This window comes from Ostrinia furnacalis, unplaced genomic scaffold (assembly GCF_004193835.3).
Source record: "Ostrinia furnacalis isolate ACB-3 unplaced genomic scaffold, ASM419383v2 OfSCF0447, whole genome shotgun sequence".
Classification (NCBI taxonomy): Eukaryota; Metazoa; Arthropoda; class Insecta; order Lepidoptera; family Crambidae; genus Ostrinia; species Ostrinia furnacalis.
The window spans coordinates 454,139-474,608 of record NW_021130686.1 but is presented as its reverse complement, the minus strand read 5'-3'; the positions used below and the strand labels follow the sequence as shown (position 1 = coordinate 474,608).

Genomic DNA, 20,470 nt, shown 5'->3' with positions numbered 1-20,470 from the left:
CTGTACCCACCACTCGAAAACTTTTCTGCCCCAGAGCCAGTCCTACGAGCTATGTGCCCCGCTCACTGCCAGCTAAGTTTGGCAATTCTGTGAGCTATTTCGTATACTTTGATTCTCGTTTAGATCTCTTCATCGAACTATGCTGGTTCATCGATATCGATATGTGGCCTGTTATTATTGGCCGCAACACCTCTAGTTCATGCATGGGATTTCTCCGAATTTCTCTATTGTTCCAAAAACAAATGTCCCAATCTGAATTGGTTGTGCAATAATAGAAACATCCCTTTGAAAACGTTGCTTTGTGCCCAAAGCTTAGTCCAGTCTGTCTAAAACTCGACGCCGGCTTCAGCCTATGATCCGCCTATGTAAATCGAGCTACATGCGTTTAGGTAGCCACATTTGTGCAGGCAGCTTACCGGTGTGCTACACTAATGAACGCGACGTCACGCGACGTGATACCACGCTACACAAACTATACGCAACGCTACAAATGATACAAATTATTAGCTAGCATTAGCATTTTATTAGCATTTTGTCACTCGCAGACACACGCGTTGGCCTGTAAAGTTCTTTTCGGTAGGATCTCTCTTAAGTATACACTCAAAATGAGACAAAACGTTGGACAATTTCGATTTGTAGGGGAATAGGTATAGGCCAGTAGAATTAAACACAAAAATTGATTAAATCGGAAATAATTCCTACAAAAGATTTTTTTGCTTTAATGGCTTCATTGGTTGCCCATTAGGACTCTCCTAAGTTTTCGACTTCGACGGAGTTGTGCTTAAGTGGTGGGGGCCCCCGAAAGGGGCGTTTTTTCGGTTTTCCGGTTATACCGCGTAAAGGACTTACCCTATCGAAAAGTGGTCTTCATGACGGTTAAAGGGCACTTAATCCTGCATTGAATAAGACCAAATTCATATGTTTTGGACAAACCGTTCTCGCGCTAAAGTTCGGCAAAGTAGAAAATATACGTATAATTAATGACCCTCTCCACGTCCAATGGCTTGTTACCCACATGCTTCCAAGCCTTGTAAAGGGTCGCCTTAACCAGTGTAACCCTAACAAGGCTCACGAGTTTGATTCGCTTATCCTTGTTCGTCCCAGCCGTTCCTTAACTGCGGTTGCTGCACCTCTTCCTGGCACTCACCTGAACGACTCTGTGTTACCTAATGTGGCTGCCCCTCTTCCTTGTACCCTACAAATACAATTTGATTTTCCAAATAAGCCTCTCTAATAAAGTACATTTGGCTGATTTTCGTGGTACGTGTGCATAAATGCGTACTCAGCTAAGGTCGAAAAGGTTAAGGCCAACGACCCTTCTATACAGGGTGTCAGGTAAATGGGTATATGAGCCGACACTAGCCCATGTTAACTTGGGCATATAAACGGTATGGTGAAGTCAGAAATTTGATATCATCATACAAAATAAATTTTACAAAATCCGATTTGTATGAAAATTAAAACAATTAAAATGAAGATATAAATTTTCTGACTTCACCACACCATTTATATGCCCATGCTAACATGGGCTAGTGTCGGCTCATATACCCATTTACCTAACACGCTGTATACCGTCCAACTTTATGATTGTCCAGGACTCCATTCTAATAGGAACTAAAGTATCAGACCCTAAAATACATTAGTAGTTTTCGAAACTCTAGCATTAAGTGAGTTAAGTGATTGCTCAGACGTCTGGTTTTACGTTATTTATTGAAGATATCCCGAGACGCGGACTGGTTAAGTATTGTTATACAGGGTGAGTTTTTACATAGGAAAATAAATAACGTTTAACAATTATATTAATGAGTATTTTAGATTGGTTGTAATGTGCAATATTAATTGAGTACCGTTCGTAAATATATTCATGTCAAACCAATAGCAACTGTTGTACCTCAAAATTGTGTAGGATAAAAATTGCTTATCAAAGTAGTGTACTCAAACAAATAGATAACCCACGGGTTATAAATAATTGGTTACACCAAGCTATCCAGCTTTATTAATAAGAAGAAGAAAAAACAGTTTCTATTGCCTCTAGCACATAAAACTTACTTTACTCAAACAAATTGATACTTTTTGCTTTTAGTACAACACGTCATGTAAGTTAAAATCAGCCTTCTTAACATAATAACATACAGTATAAATGCCTATAGGCCTATCTGACACACCCTGTATAAGTATAGAGCTGGTAATCAAACCAAAGCGAGTAGGTGCACTGAACCGCACTCTGATTACGGCTATGCGATTGTCAGATTAATCCCTTGAGAGCATTGTTCTGGTCAATAAATTATGTGGATCGCTTCAAACTGGATTTGTATTTAAACCTTTTCAAATGAGAATGTCCGTGATGATATGGACCAAAAAGCCACACTGAAAAAATGGCTTGGTTACTGCTTACACAAAAAATGACTTTGGAACTGGAGGTTACTACTAATTTTGTAACTACAAATTAAACAAACTATTTTGTAGTGAGCTAAACTTGGTTCGGATAAAGGTAACCAGATGGTCTTTCTTTGGCAGCTTCTGATTTTGAGTAACACTAGAAAGCTTCAAATATAATATTAACGTCAATGTTAATCAATGTCTTACAATCGGTGCAGTCGATAGCACATCGACAAGTATACATTTATGTTAAAGCGCCTATTCTAATGCATTAGATGTCACATTGTTGGACTACGTGTGTTGTCCAGCCTAGCTAGGATACGCGCCGTGATATACTTTATCGACGTCAAAATACAAATACAAATACAAATACAAATATTTTATTTATGCAAACACACCGTTTACGCATACACCTTCAAATGTATGGGTAAATTCGATAAAATGGCGTGATAACCGCTTGTCGCGACGCGCATCCTAGGCCTTCAGCACTGTACAAGTATGACTAATTAATACCAGTCAGAATGCGTTTTAACCTCGAAACCAAAACGCTTTCTAACCATGCACTAATCCCAAATACAGTCTTCAAGATTACACAGGAGTTCGTTAGTCTTAAAGATCGCGGTTCCCCGCCAAAACTGATCCGGGCGTTCGGCGATTCTGCATAATTCATGAGCCAGGTAATAACAGGCGATAACGAGCATTCCCCGGGGACTGTCGACATATTCCGGACGATATCTACTCTCTAATCTGGGTTTATTTGACGACTCATTTGTGGCCGCGGTCTGGGCAAGTCATGTGACATAGCAAACTCGTGAATGACATTTTTGGTTGGTAGGAAAACTATGAAGATTATCTCTCATCTTGATTGTGATCATGAGCATCAGTTCATTTAGTCTCTTCCTTCAGAAGAACGACCCGGGCCTCTTAAACCAGTTTTTAAGTGACCCCTACAGTAACAAATAACAGGCATTTTGTTTTCATAGTGGTCACTTAAATATTAGGAATTGATGGTGAAAATGAGCTTTAGCCTTCAATCCCCACATTGGTCAACTGAGTTGTAATCCTTTAGTCACCTCTTGTAACATCCACAAAAAGGAGGCTATCTTTAGTGACATGCGAACATAATTTTATTTTCTGCTATCAAGCAGACGTGCTTACAAAGTTGTGAATGAATAATTCGTGCACCGCTAAAAAATTTAACGGATTAATTACTTGCCAGACTCCTACAAGAGGCCTCTGGGGGTTTCTTTTAAGCTAAAAAAGCCTGAAAATCTAGTAGAAACGTGATTACACTGTTCATATACAAACTTAAACTTGACGCTACTTGTAATTAAATAATAATGTTTATCTTTATCTAAACAAGTATCCAATATTTTCTCGCCTAAGGCACGCTTTTAAGCAAATAAGTATGTAACTATGTCAGTTGTTGTTAAAATATTTATGTATAATAATACAACCATGATATTTAATTGTAGGTACTTATTGCTTACGTTGTGTTTTAAAAATGATTTCAATTAATGTTTCTAGAGATACCTAATTTAAACAATAATTAATTACATTGACTTTGTAGACTTAAATTAATCAGTTTGATTATTTCAATGAAACTTAGCAAGGCGGCTTTTAATTAGTTTGAATGCTCCTAAAGGCATAAAAGCCTGTTTAATTGACGTCATTATTAAACTTTACAAAACGCAATGTGTGTTTAAGACAATTATTTTCAGTAATCATCATTAAGTAAATTATTTAGTCTCCACTGCTGCAGGAGCAAGACCCTGTCTAATATACTATAGCCAAATGACAGTTTAACTTTCCCCGGGACAAACTTGACCTTCACTTGTTTTTATTGGTGGTCAAGCTTTAGATCCTGGCTTCACAGGAGTTGCAGCGGTGGGAACGAGTTTAGAGGAAAATGGAAAAGCCTTACCATCGCTGACCAGACGGGTTGGAAAGGCCTGATAATTTTGATGTTTGATTTGTAGTACTTAATAACTATTGAAGATTATCCAATAAATAAATTAGATAAAACATCTTGAAAGGTTAATTTTGTGTAAGGAACCCATAAGTTCTCATGAAAGAGTAACACACTTGTTTAAATTTTGTGCTTTTGGTAGGAAATCGTGTGTCACACACAGAAAATCTGTGATCCTATTTTAAACATAAATTCACGAGCATTGCGTAAAGGGTATGTATTTACACACTTCCATGATAACATCAAAGGATCACATACATTTGTACAACAGTGGAGCTACAGCAATGAATATTCAGCACAAGACAATCTGATAAAATTTTAAAACCTTGAATATTTGCTCAAAAACATGTAAATTACGAAGCTTGGAAACTCGTACATTTTGAACCAACTGTGAGCGCTCAGCTTTGTCTCAACCCGATAAATATGAAAACGTGAAATGATTTATTCTTGTACTGTGGAGTCGCAACACTGTTTAGAGCCAAAGCACACGATGCTGTACGACGCCGGAGCGGTGTCGCTGCGTCGTCGTACGGCCGGTTCACGCTCATACAACTACATAAATGCCGTCGACACTGTATACAGAATACTGTGTCATGTGTGAAGTCCCTCATACAACTAAATACGCCATCGACGATAAAAACGTACACGATAAAACGGAACAGTAAAACGGAGACATGTGTGAACCGGCCGTGATGCGGCGCCGCGTCGCGCGATACGGCGAAATCTTTGCGGTGCGGCGCCGCGACTCTTCGTGTGCTTTGGCTCTTGCAATACGATCGTATACTAAGACACCTCAAGATTTATATAAACACAGTTGCATCGTATCTAGTTGTAATAAGATCGATATTGCGACGAAAATGTAAAGCCTTATGTACTGACTGTTCGTTCATTATTTAGTAGCTGTGCTTGCAGCTTTATACAAGTGGAAAACCATATTATTATTCAAGTCGTCGTCCAGTTACTCCAGATCTCTGATTTATATGAATGTGTTATCAGGTTTTAATAATCAAGCTGAAATGTACGCCAAATATTGTAAAGGTGTGTGATGTATTTGCGATTGTACCTAAATAACCTAAAATTCCGTCAATACGAATTTCAAGAAAATAGATCCTTGACTCAAGACTCCCAGGACATATTAAACTACGTATTGATATTAGAGTTCAATAGTTGGTTCTAAAGCCTGGTCTGTGAGCACGTAGAATTTTGACCAATGACCCCAAGCTACCCATCCTTATCGCTTGCGCGTAATTATATTGCTGTCGCGACTGTGCGACGGGCGCCCGAGTCAAGCAGACATAGTTTGGTCACTTTGTCTCATGACTCATCTATTCCATATCGCCTAACCGTGGTGTCTCTACAAAATATGCAAGTCAGAGAGTTTTTTTATTGACTTTACAAAATTACAAATGGGAATTGACTTAGATATGATGTTTGTTTTGATTCTTCTAACGCAACGCCCTCGTACAAGCAAATTGGTCACGTTTCGTTTTCGTAACTGACTTTAATTCAGTAAGCCCACAAAACTTGGAAAGAGTTGAAAGAAGCTTCTTCATAAATAAACATACATTATGTACCTTAAGTCTTCTGTTACATAGCGACTCTACTACTTAGTGACCAAACCTTTATCCGAGAATAACTGCTTTTATAACTGGCACATTGACAGTTTCAGTATGGGAAATATGTCAAAATGTCGAATAAGTGACGATTTATTCTGAGATTAATATTTAATCATGTTTGGCCGAATCCACCCTTAGTGATTAACGAACGAATAACACAACCTTAAAGATACAACTTCAAGTTACAAAACGCATTGTATAATTTGTTGTATCGCCTCCATACCATAGTCTACAGATTAGAGTCTCTTTACTTGGAAGTTCAGAATTCGACTGCCACATGAGACAAAGAACGTTTAAAAGCGGTTTTATTTTTATACTGCTTGATTAGAATTTGTACACATGAATCCAACTAATTATTCGAAACTAAAGAAGAACGGTCATCTGTGACCCAGGCCCGACAGAAACGAGACATACCTCAGTTTTTTTGTCATGTCTTAATTAGATAAATTATATATTTTTTATATTCGAAATCTATGTATAACTCCAAAATATTACCCTTTGTTTTTGTTCAGGCGTTATACAAAAACTAATACAAAATGCCTATTTATCACCAAAATTGGTAAATATATGTACCTAAATGTCTATTACAGCTGCTATGGAATGAATCTAGGTGACCTGGAGATACAGCCGGATTATACAGGGTGGAAACGAGAAGTTACAAAATCCAAAAATTCAATGGTACCAGCTTCCATAATCTGTAATCTATTATTGGTACCATTTGAAAGAGCTTGTGAAGCACTTTCAGAATCAGTAACTAGTTTTTCGATATCTTGTATAGTTTAGAAATAATCGAGTGAGATCACTTATCGTTCCATATGTATAACCACCCTGTATAATCCGTCTGTATCTCCAGGTCACCTAGATACATTCCATAGCAGCTGTAATAGACATTTAGGTACATATATTTACCAATTTTGTTGATAAATAGGCATTTTGTATTAGTTTTTGAATAACGCCTGAACAAAAACAAAGGGTAATATTTTGGTGTTATACATAGATTTCGAATATAAAAAATATATAATTTAACTAATTAAGCCATGACAAAAAAACTGAGGTATGTCTCGTTTCTGTCGGGTCTGGGTTTTTTTTGTATGGGGCGTGACCGTTCTTCTTTGTATAGCCGACATACTAATCTGGCAAGTCCCTAATCACATGCATTATGGAGATCGTACTCTGTGTTGTTCCAAGCACAAGAAGGGAGCCTTCTGGTGTATAGGTGATATAGTATACACATCAACCTTTAATACACATCTATTTATGTTTTATGTTTACATTAACGCGATGACGTTGAAATTCGCAATTTGTCAGGAAAATATTCCGAGAGAAATTGTGACGTTAAATTTTACCATATTTGAACGGGTAAATTAACAGATTCAAGAAGCTATTTATAAACTGTTGCTATTTGAAATACTTCAAATAGAATGAACGATAATATTTAAATCTAGAAACTGTTTAATTATAAAGACAGATTCTGATTGAGACAAATTATATTCCTACTTTTATTCCGTCTAATATCATAAATGTGACACTTTGTGAGGGTAGATGGATGTTTGTTACCCTTTCACTCAAAAACTGCTAAAAAGATTTTGATGAAACGAGTGCCGGCGCACTGCTGGACAAAGGCCTCCCCCAAGGTTTTCCACAATAAACGGTCCTGCGCTGCCCGCATCCAGGCTTTTCCCGTGACATTTACCAGATCGTCGATCCACCTAGTAGAAGTATTGTAATGTGCGTTTATATTACGATTTGCCCTTTTAAACGATCGACAGATACTATAAACAAGTTATGTAATTATTAGTATGTGTTTATCGTTTCGCGGAAATTCTTTTCGCAAACTGTCATCAAAATAAGGACGTCCTTCTCTTATCTTTATAGAACCATAAAATGTTGGGCAGGGTATTATTGTGTTGGCAGATAAAAGTATTTTAGTGTCATTATCACCGTGTGAGGGCGGGATATTGCTGAAAGTCGTATAGTGGAACGACATAAACAAAAACCAGTTTTCGACTGTTTCGTAATGCTTAATAGTCATTAGTAAGTGGTTTTTGAAAACTGTGCGACCTTTCATGAGACTTTCGTTCGTTTCAGCCCAAAGACGTCCACTTCTGGACAAATGCCTCCCCCAAGGTTTTCCACAAAGACTGGTCCTGCGCCGCTCGCATCCAGGCACCTCCCGCGACCTTCACCAGATTGTCGGTCCACGTGGGAGGCCTGCCCACACTACGTCGCCACTCGAGAACTTTTTCTACCCCAGCGGCCATCAGCTCTACGAGCTATGTGCCCCGCCCACTGCCACTTGAATTTAGCGATTCTACGGGCTGTCAGTTACTTTCGTTCTCCTGCGGATCTCCTCATTTCTGTCAATTCGATCACGCCCAGCCTTCTTATGAGGCCCATAGTAAGTTAACCACGTCTCAGGTGTCATGAGACTTTATGTAAGCTGATTGGAATTCGTTATTGCTTGTGTACTTCATCATTTCAGCCATAGGACGTCCACTGCTGAACATAGGTCTCCCCCAATGAATTCCATATTGACCAGTTGGTTGCGGCCTGCATCCAGTGCCTTTCTGCTACCTTTATAGAGGTCATCGGTCCACTTTGTGGATGGATATCACGTTTAATTTATGTTACAATACTGTTTAAATGTTTCTGTAAAATGCGGAGTTTCTATTACGGAAGCAATTAAAAGGAATAAATTAATCTCCAAAAGAGCCATTTCCTTGTTATCGGTTAGAAATAAATTGGTGCTATCCTATTTATAATTTTCTCAATACATATTTCGTTCAAGGAAAAATACTTGTGAATAACGATTGTAAAGAAAAACAGAACAAAGCAATGTTAGATAATTCAGGATTTGAGTAATTAGGATTTTTCTTGAAGGAATTTTCGAACTTTTATGAATAGAAAATGAATAAGAAATAGGTACCTAAGTTTATAACCTAACACGTGACACATAAATAAAAATTGGTATAGAAAAAAGGTAAAAAGAAGAAATACTTATCACCAGGATTCCTATTTATAATCCAACAATCGATTGAAAAAAAACATCATTTTCTTTGACGCTCTTTCCTTAATGAAGTTGTAATGGTATATTGATTGTCGACTTCCCATTACACAGTTGAATACCGCTCTAATCCTAGTTTGAATATAAACTATTCCACATATTGAAAACTAATCACAAACCTATTCAGTAAGTTTAATAACCAACTTACTACAAAACCGTATTTCCAAGTAGGTAGTTGTAACTACTATTCATCGAAATGTTTACAAGGATTATACAGATTATCGACAATTTCTGAGAATACACCGATGGCATATCATACTATACATTAGGTTCTTAATGTATTTGTATTAGGTTCGATTTTGCTACAAAATGTTATCTTTGATGAGCTGAAAACTGTACAATTGCGTCAGTTAAAGAGCCAGACCTCGTAACTCTATTGGATCAAATTTTATAGGAGGTCCAAAAAACTTCACTTCGAAAACATTTGTGTGAAGATTTGTTTTAATATAACTCTGAAATTTTTGATATAAACTTGAAAATTGATATAAATAATATTCCAAAACAAAATGGGATAAAAATTCGCGGCAATGGACTGAAGAGTAAATAAAATGCAGTTTTACTGAAACTATTCGCACACGTCTTATTATAAACGGTAACGATTTTTAAAAATTATTTCAGGCTTACTTTGGACGTGTTCAGTAAATACATAGTAAAATGTTGTATTAAAATATCATTTTATTAAAATGGAGTTACGAGGTTTGACACTTCAGCCTTCGAATTTGGACATCCTAAACATTTCGGTCTAGAACAGCTAGTCAATTATTCTGATGCTAACAATGTCCTAAACAAATGATAAACGCTCGTAAGAATGGACTGTATGCTGTAATACGAAATAAACAACTCTATGTAGATGGAAAACGAGTAGAGTGGAAAAATGAAAATAATTACTCTAAAAATAAGAGCCTAAACAACTCGAACAACAGCAATATCAACAGAACAGTTCAAGAAGAAACATATAATACCCAAAGCCAACAACCTCGTTCAGGCATAGATCGTACATTTCGGAACTAAGAAGACACAATTTAGAATACTGTACCAAAATTTCCAAAGCCTTTACAACAAACGAGACTTACTTGACACATTTATGAACGAGAATCCAGTTTACCAAGCGTACTGCATAACTGAAACTTGGTTAAATCAAGCAAAATTAGACTTAATTAACCTCACTGGATATAAAATAGCAGCCTCATTTTGTCGACAAACCAGAATCGGAGGCGGAGTCTGCATTCTACTACAAGACCATTTTGAATATATAGAGAAAACTGAAATAGCAGAAATGTCTATTGAATACATAATAGAAGTATGTGGTATAGAGTTACCCAAAGAAAATATATTATTGATAGTTATTTATTATAATAGGAGAGAGGAAGAAATATTTTATGAACAATTGAAAAAAATATTAATATATATTGATAAAAAATACTCAAAATATAAAATAGTGGTAGGCGGCGATTTTAATATCGATACCCTTAAAAATAGTCTTAAGGCAAATGAATTCTTAAATACCCTATCTGAATACAACTTAACACAACACATTAAGGAACCTACACACTTCACACAAACCTCGGCAACATGCTTAGATCTAATATTTACCAACTTTGATAAAAACAAAGAAATTACCAAAGTTGAACAGTTAGGATTTTCTTCTCATGCTGCTACAACTATTGAAGTAGAGTTATACTTACCGACTAAACGATTAACCTGGTATACTGACAAACGGTTTTACAATTTGGAAAACATAGAAAATTTTTAATTAAATTTAAAAGAGATTAATTGGCACAGCATACTTTCCCCAAAAAACAATGTAAATGAAAACTACACCCAATTTCATAATTTGTTATTAGATATTTTAAATATATGTATACCCAAACATAAAGTAAAATTAAAAACTAACTATAAGAAATATTGGCTAACTACAGGTATAAAAATATCGTCCAAAAATAAACGGCTCTTAAAAATACTAATTTCAAAAACAAAAAGTCAAACTCTACATAGCTATTATAAAAAATATGAAAAATTGCTAAAAAAGTCAGTCAACATATCTAAAAAAATAAACTACATAAATAAATTAAAAAAATCATCAAATAAAATTAAAACAATGTGGAATATTGTAAATGAACGGACAAATAAGAAAAATAAAAAAGATAGGTGCAATATATCATTGAAAGTACATAATACTATAATCTCAGACCCAAACATAGTAGCAAACACATTCAATTCCTTCTTCGCGTCTATAGGTAACAATAGCTCTCCATTAGCAGTCGGCCGTCCTGTTTTGAATCCTACCGAAAATACATTTTTCCTAAATCCTGTCGATTACCAAGAAGTATATAAGACATTGAATAGCCTTAAAAATAAAACAAGTTTCGGAATCGACGAAATTCCACCTACCCTACTTAAACATTGTGCTTCTGAACTCGCACTTCCGTTATGCATACTCATAAATCAATCCTTTGAAGAAGGTACTTTCCCTGATCAACTAAAAAAAGCTTTAATAAAGCCACTATATAAGAAACAAGAAAAGAGCAACCCCAGTAATTACCGTCCAATAGCCTTGCTACCTGCAGCATCTAAAGTGTTTGAAAAGGTCATGTGCGACCGAGTGTATAGCTTCTGCGAAAAATACAATATCTTTGATGACTGTCAAAATGGCTTCCGTAAAAAGCGATCTACAACACTAGCAGTCTATAAATACATCCAAGATATTCTTAGCATAATTAATGACAAACAATATGCGATAGGTATCCTATTGGATATGTCAAAAGCGTATGACAAGGTCCAATTTAAGATACTTTTAAATAAATTGTATGGAATAGGGATCCGAGGAAAGTCGTATAGATGGTTTGAATCGTATCTACAAAATCGGGAACAATTCGTTGAAATAGAATACTTCAATCACAACACCAACGAAATCGAAAAAATAAGATCAGATGGAAAAATTTGTAACGCATCTATTCCACAAGGAAGTGTGCTTGGATGCTTATTATTCATTATTTACATTAACGACCTTCCCAAAACCATTGAAGACACCTGCGTGCTATTTGCTGACGATGTGTCGCTGCTTACGTCAAGTAAAACTACTACACAAATAAATAGCAAATTACACTTGTTAATAAACAAAATAACTAACTGGATGACAGAACACAACCTTGAAATCAACTTTTCAAAAACTAAAATAATTAGCTTTCATCCATATCAAAAAACACCCCTTAACATAAATTTCTCATATAATAACGTTAAATTAGAACATGTAAATGAATTCTGCCTTCTTGGCCTAATAATAGATACTCATATAAATTGGAAATCACACATTAAAAAAATCAAAGGGAAATTAGCAAGCTTTACTTATGCTCTCCGTGAAGTGAAAAAGACCACCGACATACCGACAGCACTCAGTACGTATTACGCATACGCATATTCGTGGCTCAACTACGGAGTAATTATGTGGGGAAGTAGTACAGATGCCCAAGATCTCCTGATCCTCCAAAAAAAACTTATTAGAATAATATTTAACATAAAAAATACCGATAGCTGTAAACCATATTTTGCCAAACACAATATACTCACCCTACCTAGCATATACATATTAGAGACGTGTAAATTTGTCAAAAAATACCCAGAATTTTACAAAAAACGAGGAGACATCGACAGTACATACAATTTACGACATCGACAAAAACTAATAACACCTCCATCCCGCCTTGAACTGTACTCATCGGGTCCACTTTCCATGTCAATCAAAATTTTTAATAAGCTTCCAATTTCGATAAAAAATACACCCAAAGAATTAACATTTGCAAAAAAACTTAAAGAACTTTTAATTTCTAAACACTATTATGCTCTAAGTGAGTATCTCAACGATAAATTACTAGGCTCTAACTTCTGACATCTTTCGGTTGATCTAGGGTGGTCCTCCTCTCTCCTAATTGCCGTGCCCTACAGGGCCCATAATGTTCTAATTTTAAGTACATAATGGATGCAATAAAATATTGAGTATTGAGTATTGAGTATATTTTGTATGTAAATAATTCAAAACAAAACTCTTTTTTTCTCTTAACTCCAGGGATAGATTTCAGTGCGCTCCGGTTTATAAATCAGTATTGGCCTGAGGAACAAAATGCACTATGGTTTCATTCTGGGCAGCACTTGGTCCAACTTCCATACATGGATTGGCACTGTCCTTTTCGTAGTTTTTTAATATCCGGTATCCGGCCGGATAGTGAGCTACTATCCGGTATCCGGCCGGATAGTAAATTTAGGCCGGATATCCGGCCTACCGGATAGTTGCCGGATATCCGTTTCATCTCTACTTACTAGCTTTCTGCCCGCGGCTTCACGCGCGTAGGCTACATTATCTACATATTTTACGGAACCCTATTTTTTTAAAATAAAATTTAGCCTATGTTACTCGTGGATAATGTACCTAGCTTTCGAATGGTGAAAGAATTTTTAAAAACGGTCCACTAGTTTTTGAGCCTATTCATTACAACCAAACAAACAAAGTTTTCCTCTTTATAATATTATTAGTGTAGATTAAATTAGATTTTTAGTACATATGTAATTTGTCTTCCTAATGTAATCATGTGTAGATTTAAGTTTAATAAATAATTGCTTTTAGTTATAAATATGTTTTAATCTTATCCTCTAGTTGTTTATGGCGTGACATTTTCTTGTGTTTACTAATTAAATCGATACCACTGAAAAGTTCAAATGGAAATGTTCGCTTTAAGTGATAACTCGAAGAAAGAGGGCACGATAACTTATTATTACCTACTTAATTACGAAATAACTCATGTTCTGATATAATGCAGTAGATGTAATGTTGTAGGTATTCTAAATGTATAGATAATTTGATTTAAAATGTACCTAACCGACTTGAAGCCACGATAGCCGAACGGTGAGGGGATCGGACTGGCCGACTCGTCATTCGAGGAACGCGGGTTCGAATTCCGCTGCCCCTTGACTATTGTGGTGGTTTGGTGAGCCTACTCGACACAAGAAAAAGGAGCTAACGGGACTACTAGTCATTTGTGCAAAAAAAACTAATATTAAAAAAAAGCTCATTAGTTTTAAACGATTCTTCTTGCTCACTTAAGTAAGGCACATACTTTCAATATTTTTAAATTTCTGTGGCTTCAGGTACCTTGGCCGAGTACCAGATATCTGATGATGAGCGGGAGAAGGTCAAAGAAGCAATTGCAGCTCAATGCAAAAAGAATGGCGCAGAGGACAAAGCAGATGACGTTCAGGTAAGCAGCAAAGAGGTAGATACACATCGGACATAATAATAATCATTATCATAATTTCATCCGTAGGACGTATAACTGCTGAACGAACATAGGCCTCCTCCAATAATTTCCATATTGACCGGTTGGTAGCGGCCTGCATCCAGCGCTTTGATGCTACCTTCATGAGGTTCCATGCGCAAGAACTTTTATGCACATAAACCACGGTAAAATATTAGGTATCTAAAAGTATCAAGAATATTTAACGCCCAAAAGGAGTCCCGAGATCTGTTCCGTATGCATCTGCTTCGGTGTTTAATAAGCCATTTGCTGAAACAGTCCATTTCTTTCTTATACTCGACATTTAACTTATGTTCAGGCTCATTATGAATTTCAAAAAGAATTTAAATCAACTCTTCATTAGAACAGGAGTCAAAAGTTGATTCAATATTTCCTGGGCAAACTTTCTTTTGATTATGAGCTCTCATCCAACTACGCGCCTATTATTATTATTCTCTTTATTAACTTTGGTTCTTAATTTTAAATATTTTTATTATTATTATTCTCTTTATTAACCTTGGTTCTTAATTTTAAATATTTTTTTTACAATGTAAATTATCAAAAAAAATAAATAAAAATACATTATAAAAAAATTCTTAAAAATAGTTATTCCGCTGGTAGCGGAGCAGGGCCCAAGCTACCGGTGGTCAGGGTCACAGGCTATTATTATTATTATATGTGAGGTCGTTCATTTTTAAAACAAAAGTATTATTTAATTTTATAGAAAGCCGGCAAGACCTTCCTCGAATGTTTGAAGGCGCAGATCGACCCAGCCACCATTCAGAAGGAGATTGAAGAGGCCAAGCCCAAAGGTGCCCTCGATGAAGTTTTCGGAAAGTAAGTAGTATACTTCTTTTGGCATTATTACTTATCGGCCATACTTCCAGCTATCCATTCCCGTTTTTTTATCGCTCTCGTCAATTGGTGATTCTATGCGATAGAACGAGACGACATGATTGGTAACAGGTTGCTGGACTGTGTGTGAAGTAGACCTCCTTTATATAAGTCGTAGAGCTATTAGTTTTATTGAAACTTCGTGCTTATTTTGACCACCGACGCAATAGTTTCAGGAGTTACGAGTAGTGTCGTCTCGTATGAACAAGCTAATTAAATCCGTTTCTAAAAATTAAATCCGTTATAAAAATGTTAGATCAAATTCCTATCTAAGTACTCTTCTTGACTTGTTTTTGTCGGACTAATAAAAAGAGCTAGGTACCTACGTGTTATCTCATGTAAAGTTGCCCAGCTAATGAAAGGACGTCGGTTCGTATTGCCACCACCATGTCTTCAATTATTCATACCCTAAATTACTTCGTTTTGCGAAATCCAGTAGTGCCACCCACGAAGACGCGCCTCAACAATTTTTGGTCGAGGGAAGTGCGGGGTTCGAGGAATTTGATCCGAGCGTGAGTTATTGTAGTATTTGTAGTGTGCATGAGCACTCGTGCATATTTAGCGTGTACCGATGATAACACTCAAACATAAGCATGCATACCTACATGAACTGTAAACGATTTAGGACGAATGGTGGGGCGCGCCTCCGTGGATTGCACTATCTATAGCTGAATTAAGTAATTTAACATGCAAATTAAACCAAACCTTTTCGTCAGGTACTGCGCCAGGTCCCCTCAGCTGAAGAGCTGCTTCAACGCGCTGATCGACTCAGTGTCCCCGTGCCTGGACTCCGAGGTTCGCAACCAGGCGGAGGCCGTCAAGAACGGCACCGCCCAACTCCTGGACTTCGTGTGCCACAAGGACGGCGACAGAATCGCTCGTGAGTTTGATGAATCTATATCTTTAAAACCATCATTAACAAATTAATAAATCTATATAAGTCGCTGAGTCGGTCCGCCCCGGGTGCCAAGCATCAGGGGGTGACATCAGTCGCGCAAATTGGTACTCCTGACGCATCTGCATTACAAGGACGGTCATGTTACGGGGTGCGATTGGTATCATTAGGTCATTCGTACTAACATCTCTTCGAATCGGTACCAAAAATTTTATACTAGTAGAGCCTTCACCGCACTTAATTACGTCTGGTCACACAAATAAGGTAGGTATTAAGTAGGTATGTATTGCGATTCTAAGAGAAAATTCGTCAAGAATGTGAGGATTTATTGCTGGAGGCTTGAAAAAAAAATGTGCTAGGTACCTACTTACCAACTCAAGGTTTGGCGATAATAACCAAGATTTAACTAGCAAAGACTTTTATTTCGTATTCTTGCAGTGTTCATCGCTGAGAAAGGCCCGGAGTGCTTCAAGGACCAGGCGGCCAAGCTCCGCCAGTGTGGCGAGCCCATCCAGAAGTCCTTCAGCTCCATCGAGGACATCAAGAAATTGTCTCTGGTCGTAAGTTCACTTTGCATTGCGATATTTGTGATCCACAAATTCAATAATATTATATTCACCGCATAAATTACCTACGCATGCTGCTATGCAACAATTTGATCATAGCGATACATATTCAAAGAACAAAATTACAAGTATTCTGTCCAGTACAACTCGTGCTAAGTACCTACATGTTGTTGTGACAAATCAAACTGTAGATCGTTTCATCCACGAAGACGCGCCCCACCAATTTTTGGTCGAGGAAAGCGCGGGGTGCGGGGAGTTTGATCCGAGAAATGAGAAATCCGAGCATCATTATTGTAGTGTGCGTGCGTGTGCACTCGTGGATAATTTAGCGTGTACAGATAACACTCAAACATTCGCGGAAGAATAGTGGGGCACATCTTCGTGGATGAAACGACATATACTACATTTTTGTAACAAAATAGGCGGTAAAAGACCGCAATTCTTGGACTCAAATCTTATCTAAAATCTCAAAACAAAATACTTGATATGTGTACCATGAGACCGTAGTAACAACTGATTTGTCTCGACTCGCTGGTACTTGAAAGGCTAGCACCATTCTTCTATTTAATGGAATAAGAACATAAAAAAATTACAGGAAAAATGCCAGAAGTTCGACGAGGTCAGCACGTGCCTGGTGAACGCCCTGGAGGAGTGCCCCAACCCCACCCCCGGCAACATGGCCGAGTCGCTCATCAAGTATGTGCGCAAGGGCTCTCCTTGCAACACTGCTCTGCCGAAGGTAAGATACTGATCTGAGTAAGATACCTACTGAATAGAATGGACTTTATTGAACACAGTGAGCCTGAGCACAATGTAATAATATGACGTATAAGTATTTAAAAAAATATATTATGTATGACTATGTAGTATATAGGTAAGTACGTTAAGCTAGCACCCTTAATACAAGCATATTAATGGCTTACTTTGCGACTAGATAGCGCTCTGTGAAATTGTCCAAAGATTTTATAATTTCGAATTAATTTATAAACAATAACAACACAACACGAAGAGAAAAACAGAAAATTAGCAGGCCACTGCGCCAATGGTCGCTCAGACGCCTTGACATGCTCGTAAGGACATGTCAAGAAGCTGGTCTTCCGCGGAAGCCCTGCTACTGCTACTACTACTCGTACTAGTTAAGGCTAGTTCGCACTACAAGCTATACAGGGTGTTAGGTAAATGGGTATATGAGCCGACACTAGCCCATGTTAACATGGTCATATAAATGGTATGGTGAAGTCGGAAAGGACAATGTTCGTTCTCCATACATTGTTCGCCGTTAGATCAACAGTGCCGAGATAATACTTTCTAGGTTCTAAATGACACAAATCTTTATGTAAGAACAATTATTCCTGGCGGACCAATTCTATAAACTTATTGATAGCAATATTGTTATCATAACCTCTTACTTACTAGTATTGTATTATATTATTTTATGCACATCGATTTGGGAGATGTTCTGTATTGTAGTTGTCGCAGCCAAATTGTATTATAATATTGGACGGGTTTTGGAAATAGCTCGGCGTTCCACTTTTATGATTTACTTACTTACATTTTGCACGTAAATAAATAACATGAATCCTATGTTTACTTTCCACTCTTGACATTTAACACGTGACTTACCAAACTAACTATCTCCATGGTTACCGTCTTAGTCTATGCATGACTAGGGATTGAACAACTTTTAATTGAATATTATTAACAATTCTCGATAATTATTATCGATTGAAAAATATTCGGTATTTGAATCGAAAGATATATTCAATTTTATCAATATCAAAATATTCAATTTTAATAATAAAATAAATATTATTTACTACCACCTATGAAATGTTCTAAAAATTGCCTGGAGCGCTCCCCCAATCCTGGGTTTTCCCTTTCCAAGCTGAGAGGATATCATTTTGGTTCTATCGATACATTATAAAGGTACTTAATATTTGAAATGTATTACCAATTATTGTTATAAGCATTTTGAGCGAATAAAACTTTCAATTCTATTAGAACTTTAGACATTTCTCTCACTTTAAGCGGCATTGGATTTTTCATCGAATTTTGAAACTGTAACAGATATATTAAAGATGATCCCATATTGTTGTCATTGTCTATATCAGTGTTATGATCACAATTCTTTTTATTTTATTCATGACCTTCGACCAGTTGGACACATTAGATAGCTTCTTGTAGTATCGTGCAATATATTTTTAACTTTTAATTAAAATCTAGTCATACTGTAGCAATTTGGACGATTTATTTTATTTACAAGATCGGTATCTTATTGTCTATGATGACCGCAGTCAACATCACTATTACATGGATTCCTAACAATGAAGTACGGCATTGCCTTGTGCCGATTTTACATAGATTTTATCGACACAAATTATGGAACTTCATAGGATATGGAGCAGGCCACGCCCTAAAATGTCCGGATGTCGTCATAGTATTATGGAATACATATAAAATACTTTTATTATTTCATTTTTTAATCCTCAAGTGTTCGTTACAATCTAATTAATATTTAAGTATTCAAAAAGTAAGAGATTAATTTTGATACTTTACTGCTGTGCCCAGGAATCTGAGGCGGTTTCTGACAATGTCCTTTGATATCATCATTTTATTTTTTTTAATTTTCATACAAAATAAATTTTATAAAATCCGATTTGTATGAAAATTAAAATAATTAAAATGAAGATATCAATTTTCTGATTTCACCATGCCATTTATATGACCATGTTAACATGGGCTAGTGTCGGCTCATATACCCATTTACCTAACACCCTGTATATAACCCGGTCGAGTTAACTGCGCATCTAGCAGCCGTCACGTCACATCGACGCTCTGACGCGAACGAGGGGAGGTGTGCAGGTGAGTGCGAGGCAGAGTGGCATTACAGCGAGATGCGCAGTTAGTTGTGCTCGATTAATTTAGTAGTGTCGAGTAGCTAAACGTGTCCTAACACCAAAAATTTCGTCGAGTAGGTTACTAAAATATAATCGAGCCAATAAATTTTGTTCTATTTTACATTGTACATTTCCCTAATTTCTGATATTTATGTAGGTTTACAATAGTACAACATTTTCACCACCTTATTGTCTACCGTGCGTCTACCTATCTATTTTTAAAGCAAGAGCTGAAAATCAGTGTTCTGCTCATTTTAGAGCAGTGTCTACACTGAGCTCTCTGCTTTTTTTCATCGCTGCGGCACACTTATACCTTAGCGCAGGATTTTCTTTCTTACTCTTTGTAATGTACTATATCTTTCCTGCAACTCGTGTTTATTAATCTTACTTTTTGCTTCTTGTGTGTCAATGTGTTTTGCAAATAAACCATATATCTATCTATCTATTTTAACAGGCGAATAGCACCCCCCACCACGCTTCCCAGCTCACTCACTCACTCGCTAAACGGTTCAGAACCGGGCGCTTTAGTAGTTCATATAAAAACCACTAATTACTTGTTAATTGTACTCGACTAAAGCGCGGCGAACGGTTTTTTGGCCAGTAGCGTGTAGGTAGTTAATTTACTAAAAGCGAGCTACTCTACTAAATTACTCGACTAGTGCGAACAAGGTTGTAGAGTTAGTAGAATTTACACTTTCCCCGGGACAAATTACATACTTCTACATCGTTTATCTCTTTATTTCATAGCGAATCCACTTTTAAAGCAATCTACTTTCTTTTGTTTCAGAACTAATCAGCAAAGCTGTTGGGGATCATTGGTGTCATTGTGCCATTTAGAAAACGTGATGTTAAAATAAGTAATTAAAACCTAACTGTCAATATGTGTTCTTATTTATTTAACAAAA

At 36.7% G+C, this 20,470-nt stretch overlaps 1 protein-coding gene across 1 annotated transcript; it reads left to right on the top strand.

The window, feature by feature from the left end:
• Positions 1 to 14,154: 14,154 nt before the first annotated feature.
• Positions 14,155 to 20,444, top strand: LOC114365355 (27 kDa hemolymph protein-like; the record flags this gene model as incomplete). The annotated part of the gene is made up of 6 exons (XM_028321909.1): positions 14,155 to 14,277; positions 15,038 to 15,150; positions 15,924 to 16,087; positions 16,541 to 16,662; positions 17,264 to 17,407; positions 20,353 to 20,444. Coding segments are annotated over 6 exons (672 nt in total), but the record flags the coding sequence as incomplete, so codon positions are not given.
• Positions 20,445 to 20,470: the final 26 nt, after the last annotated feature.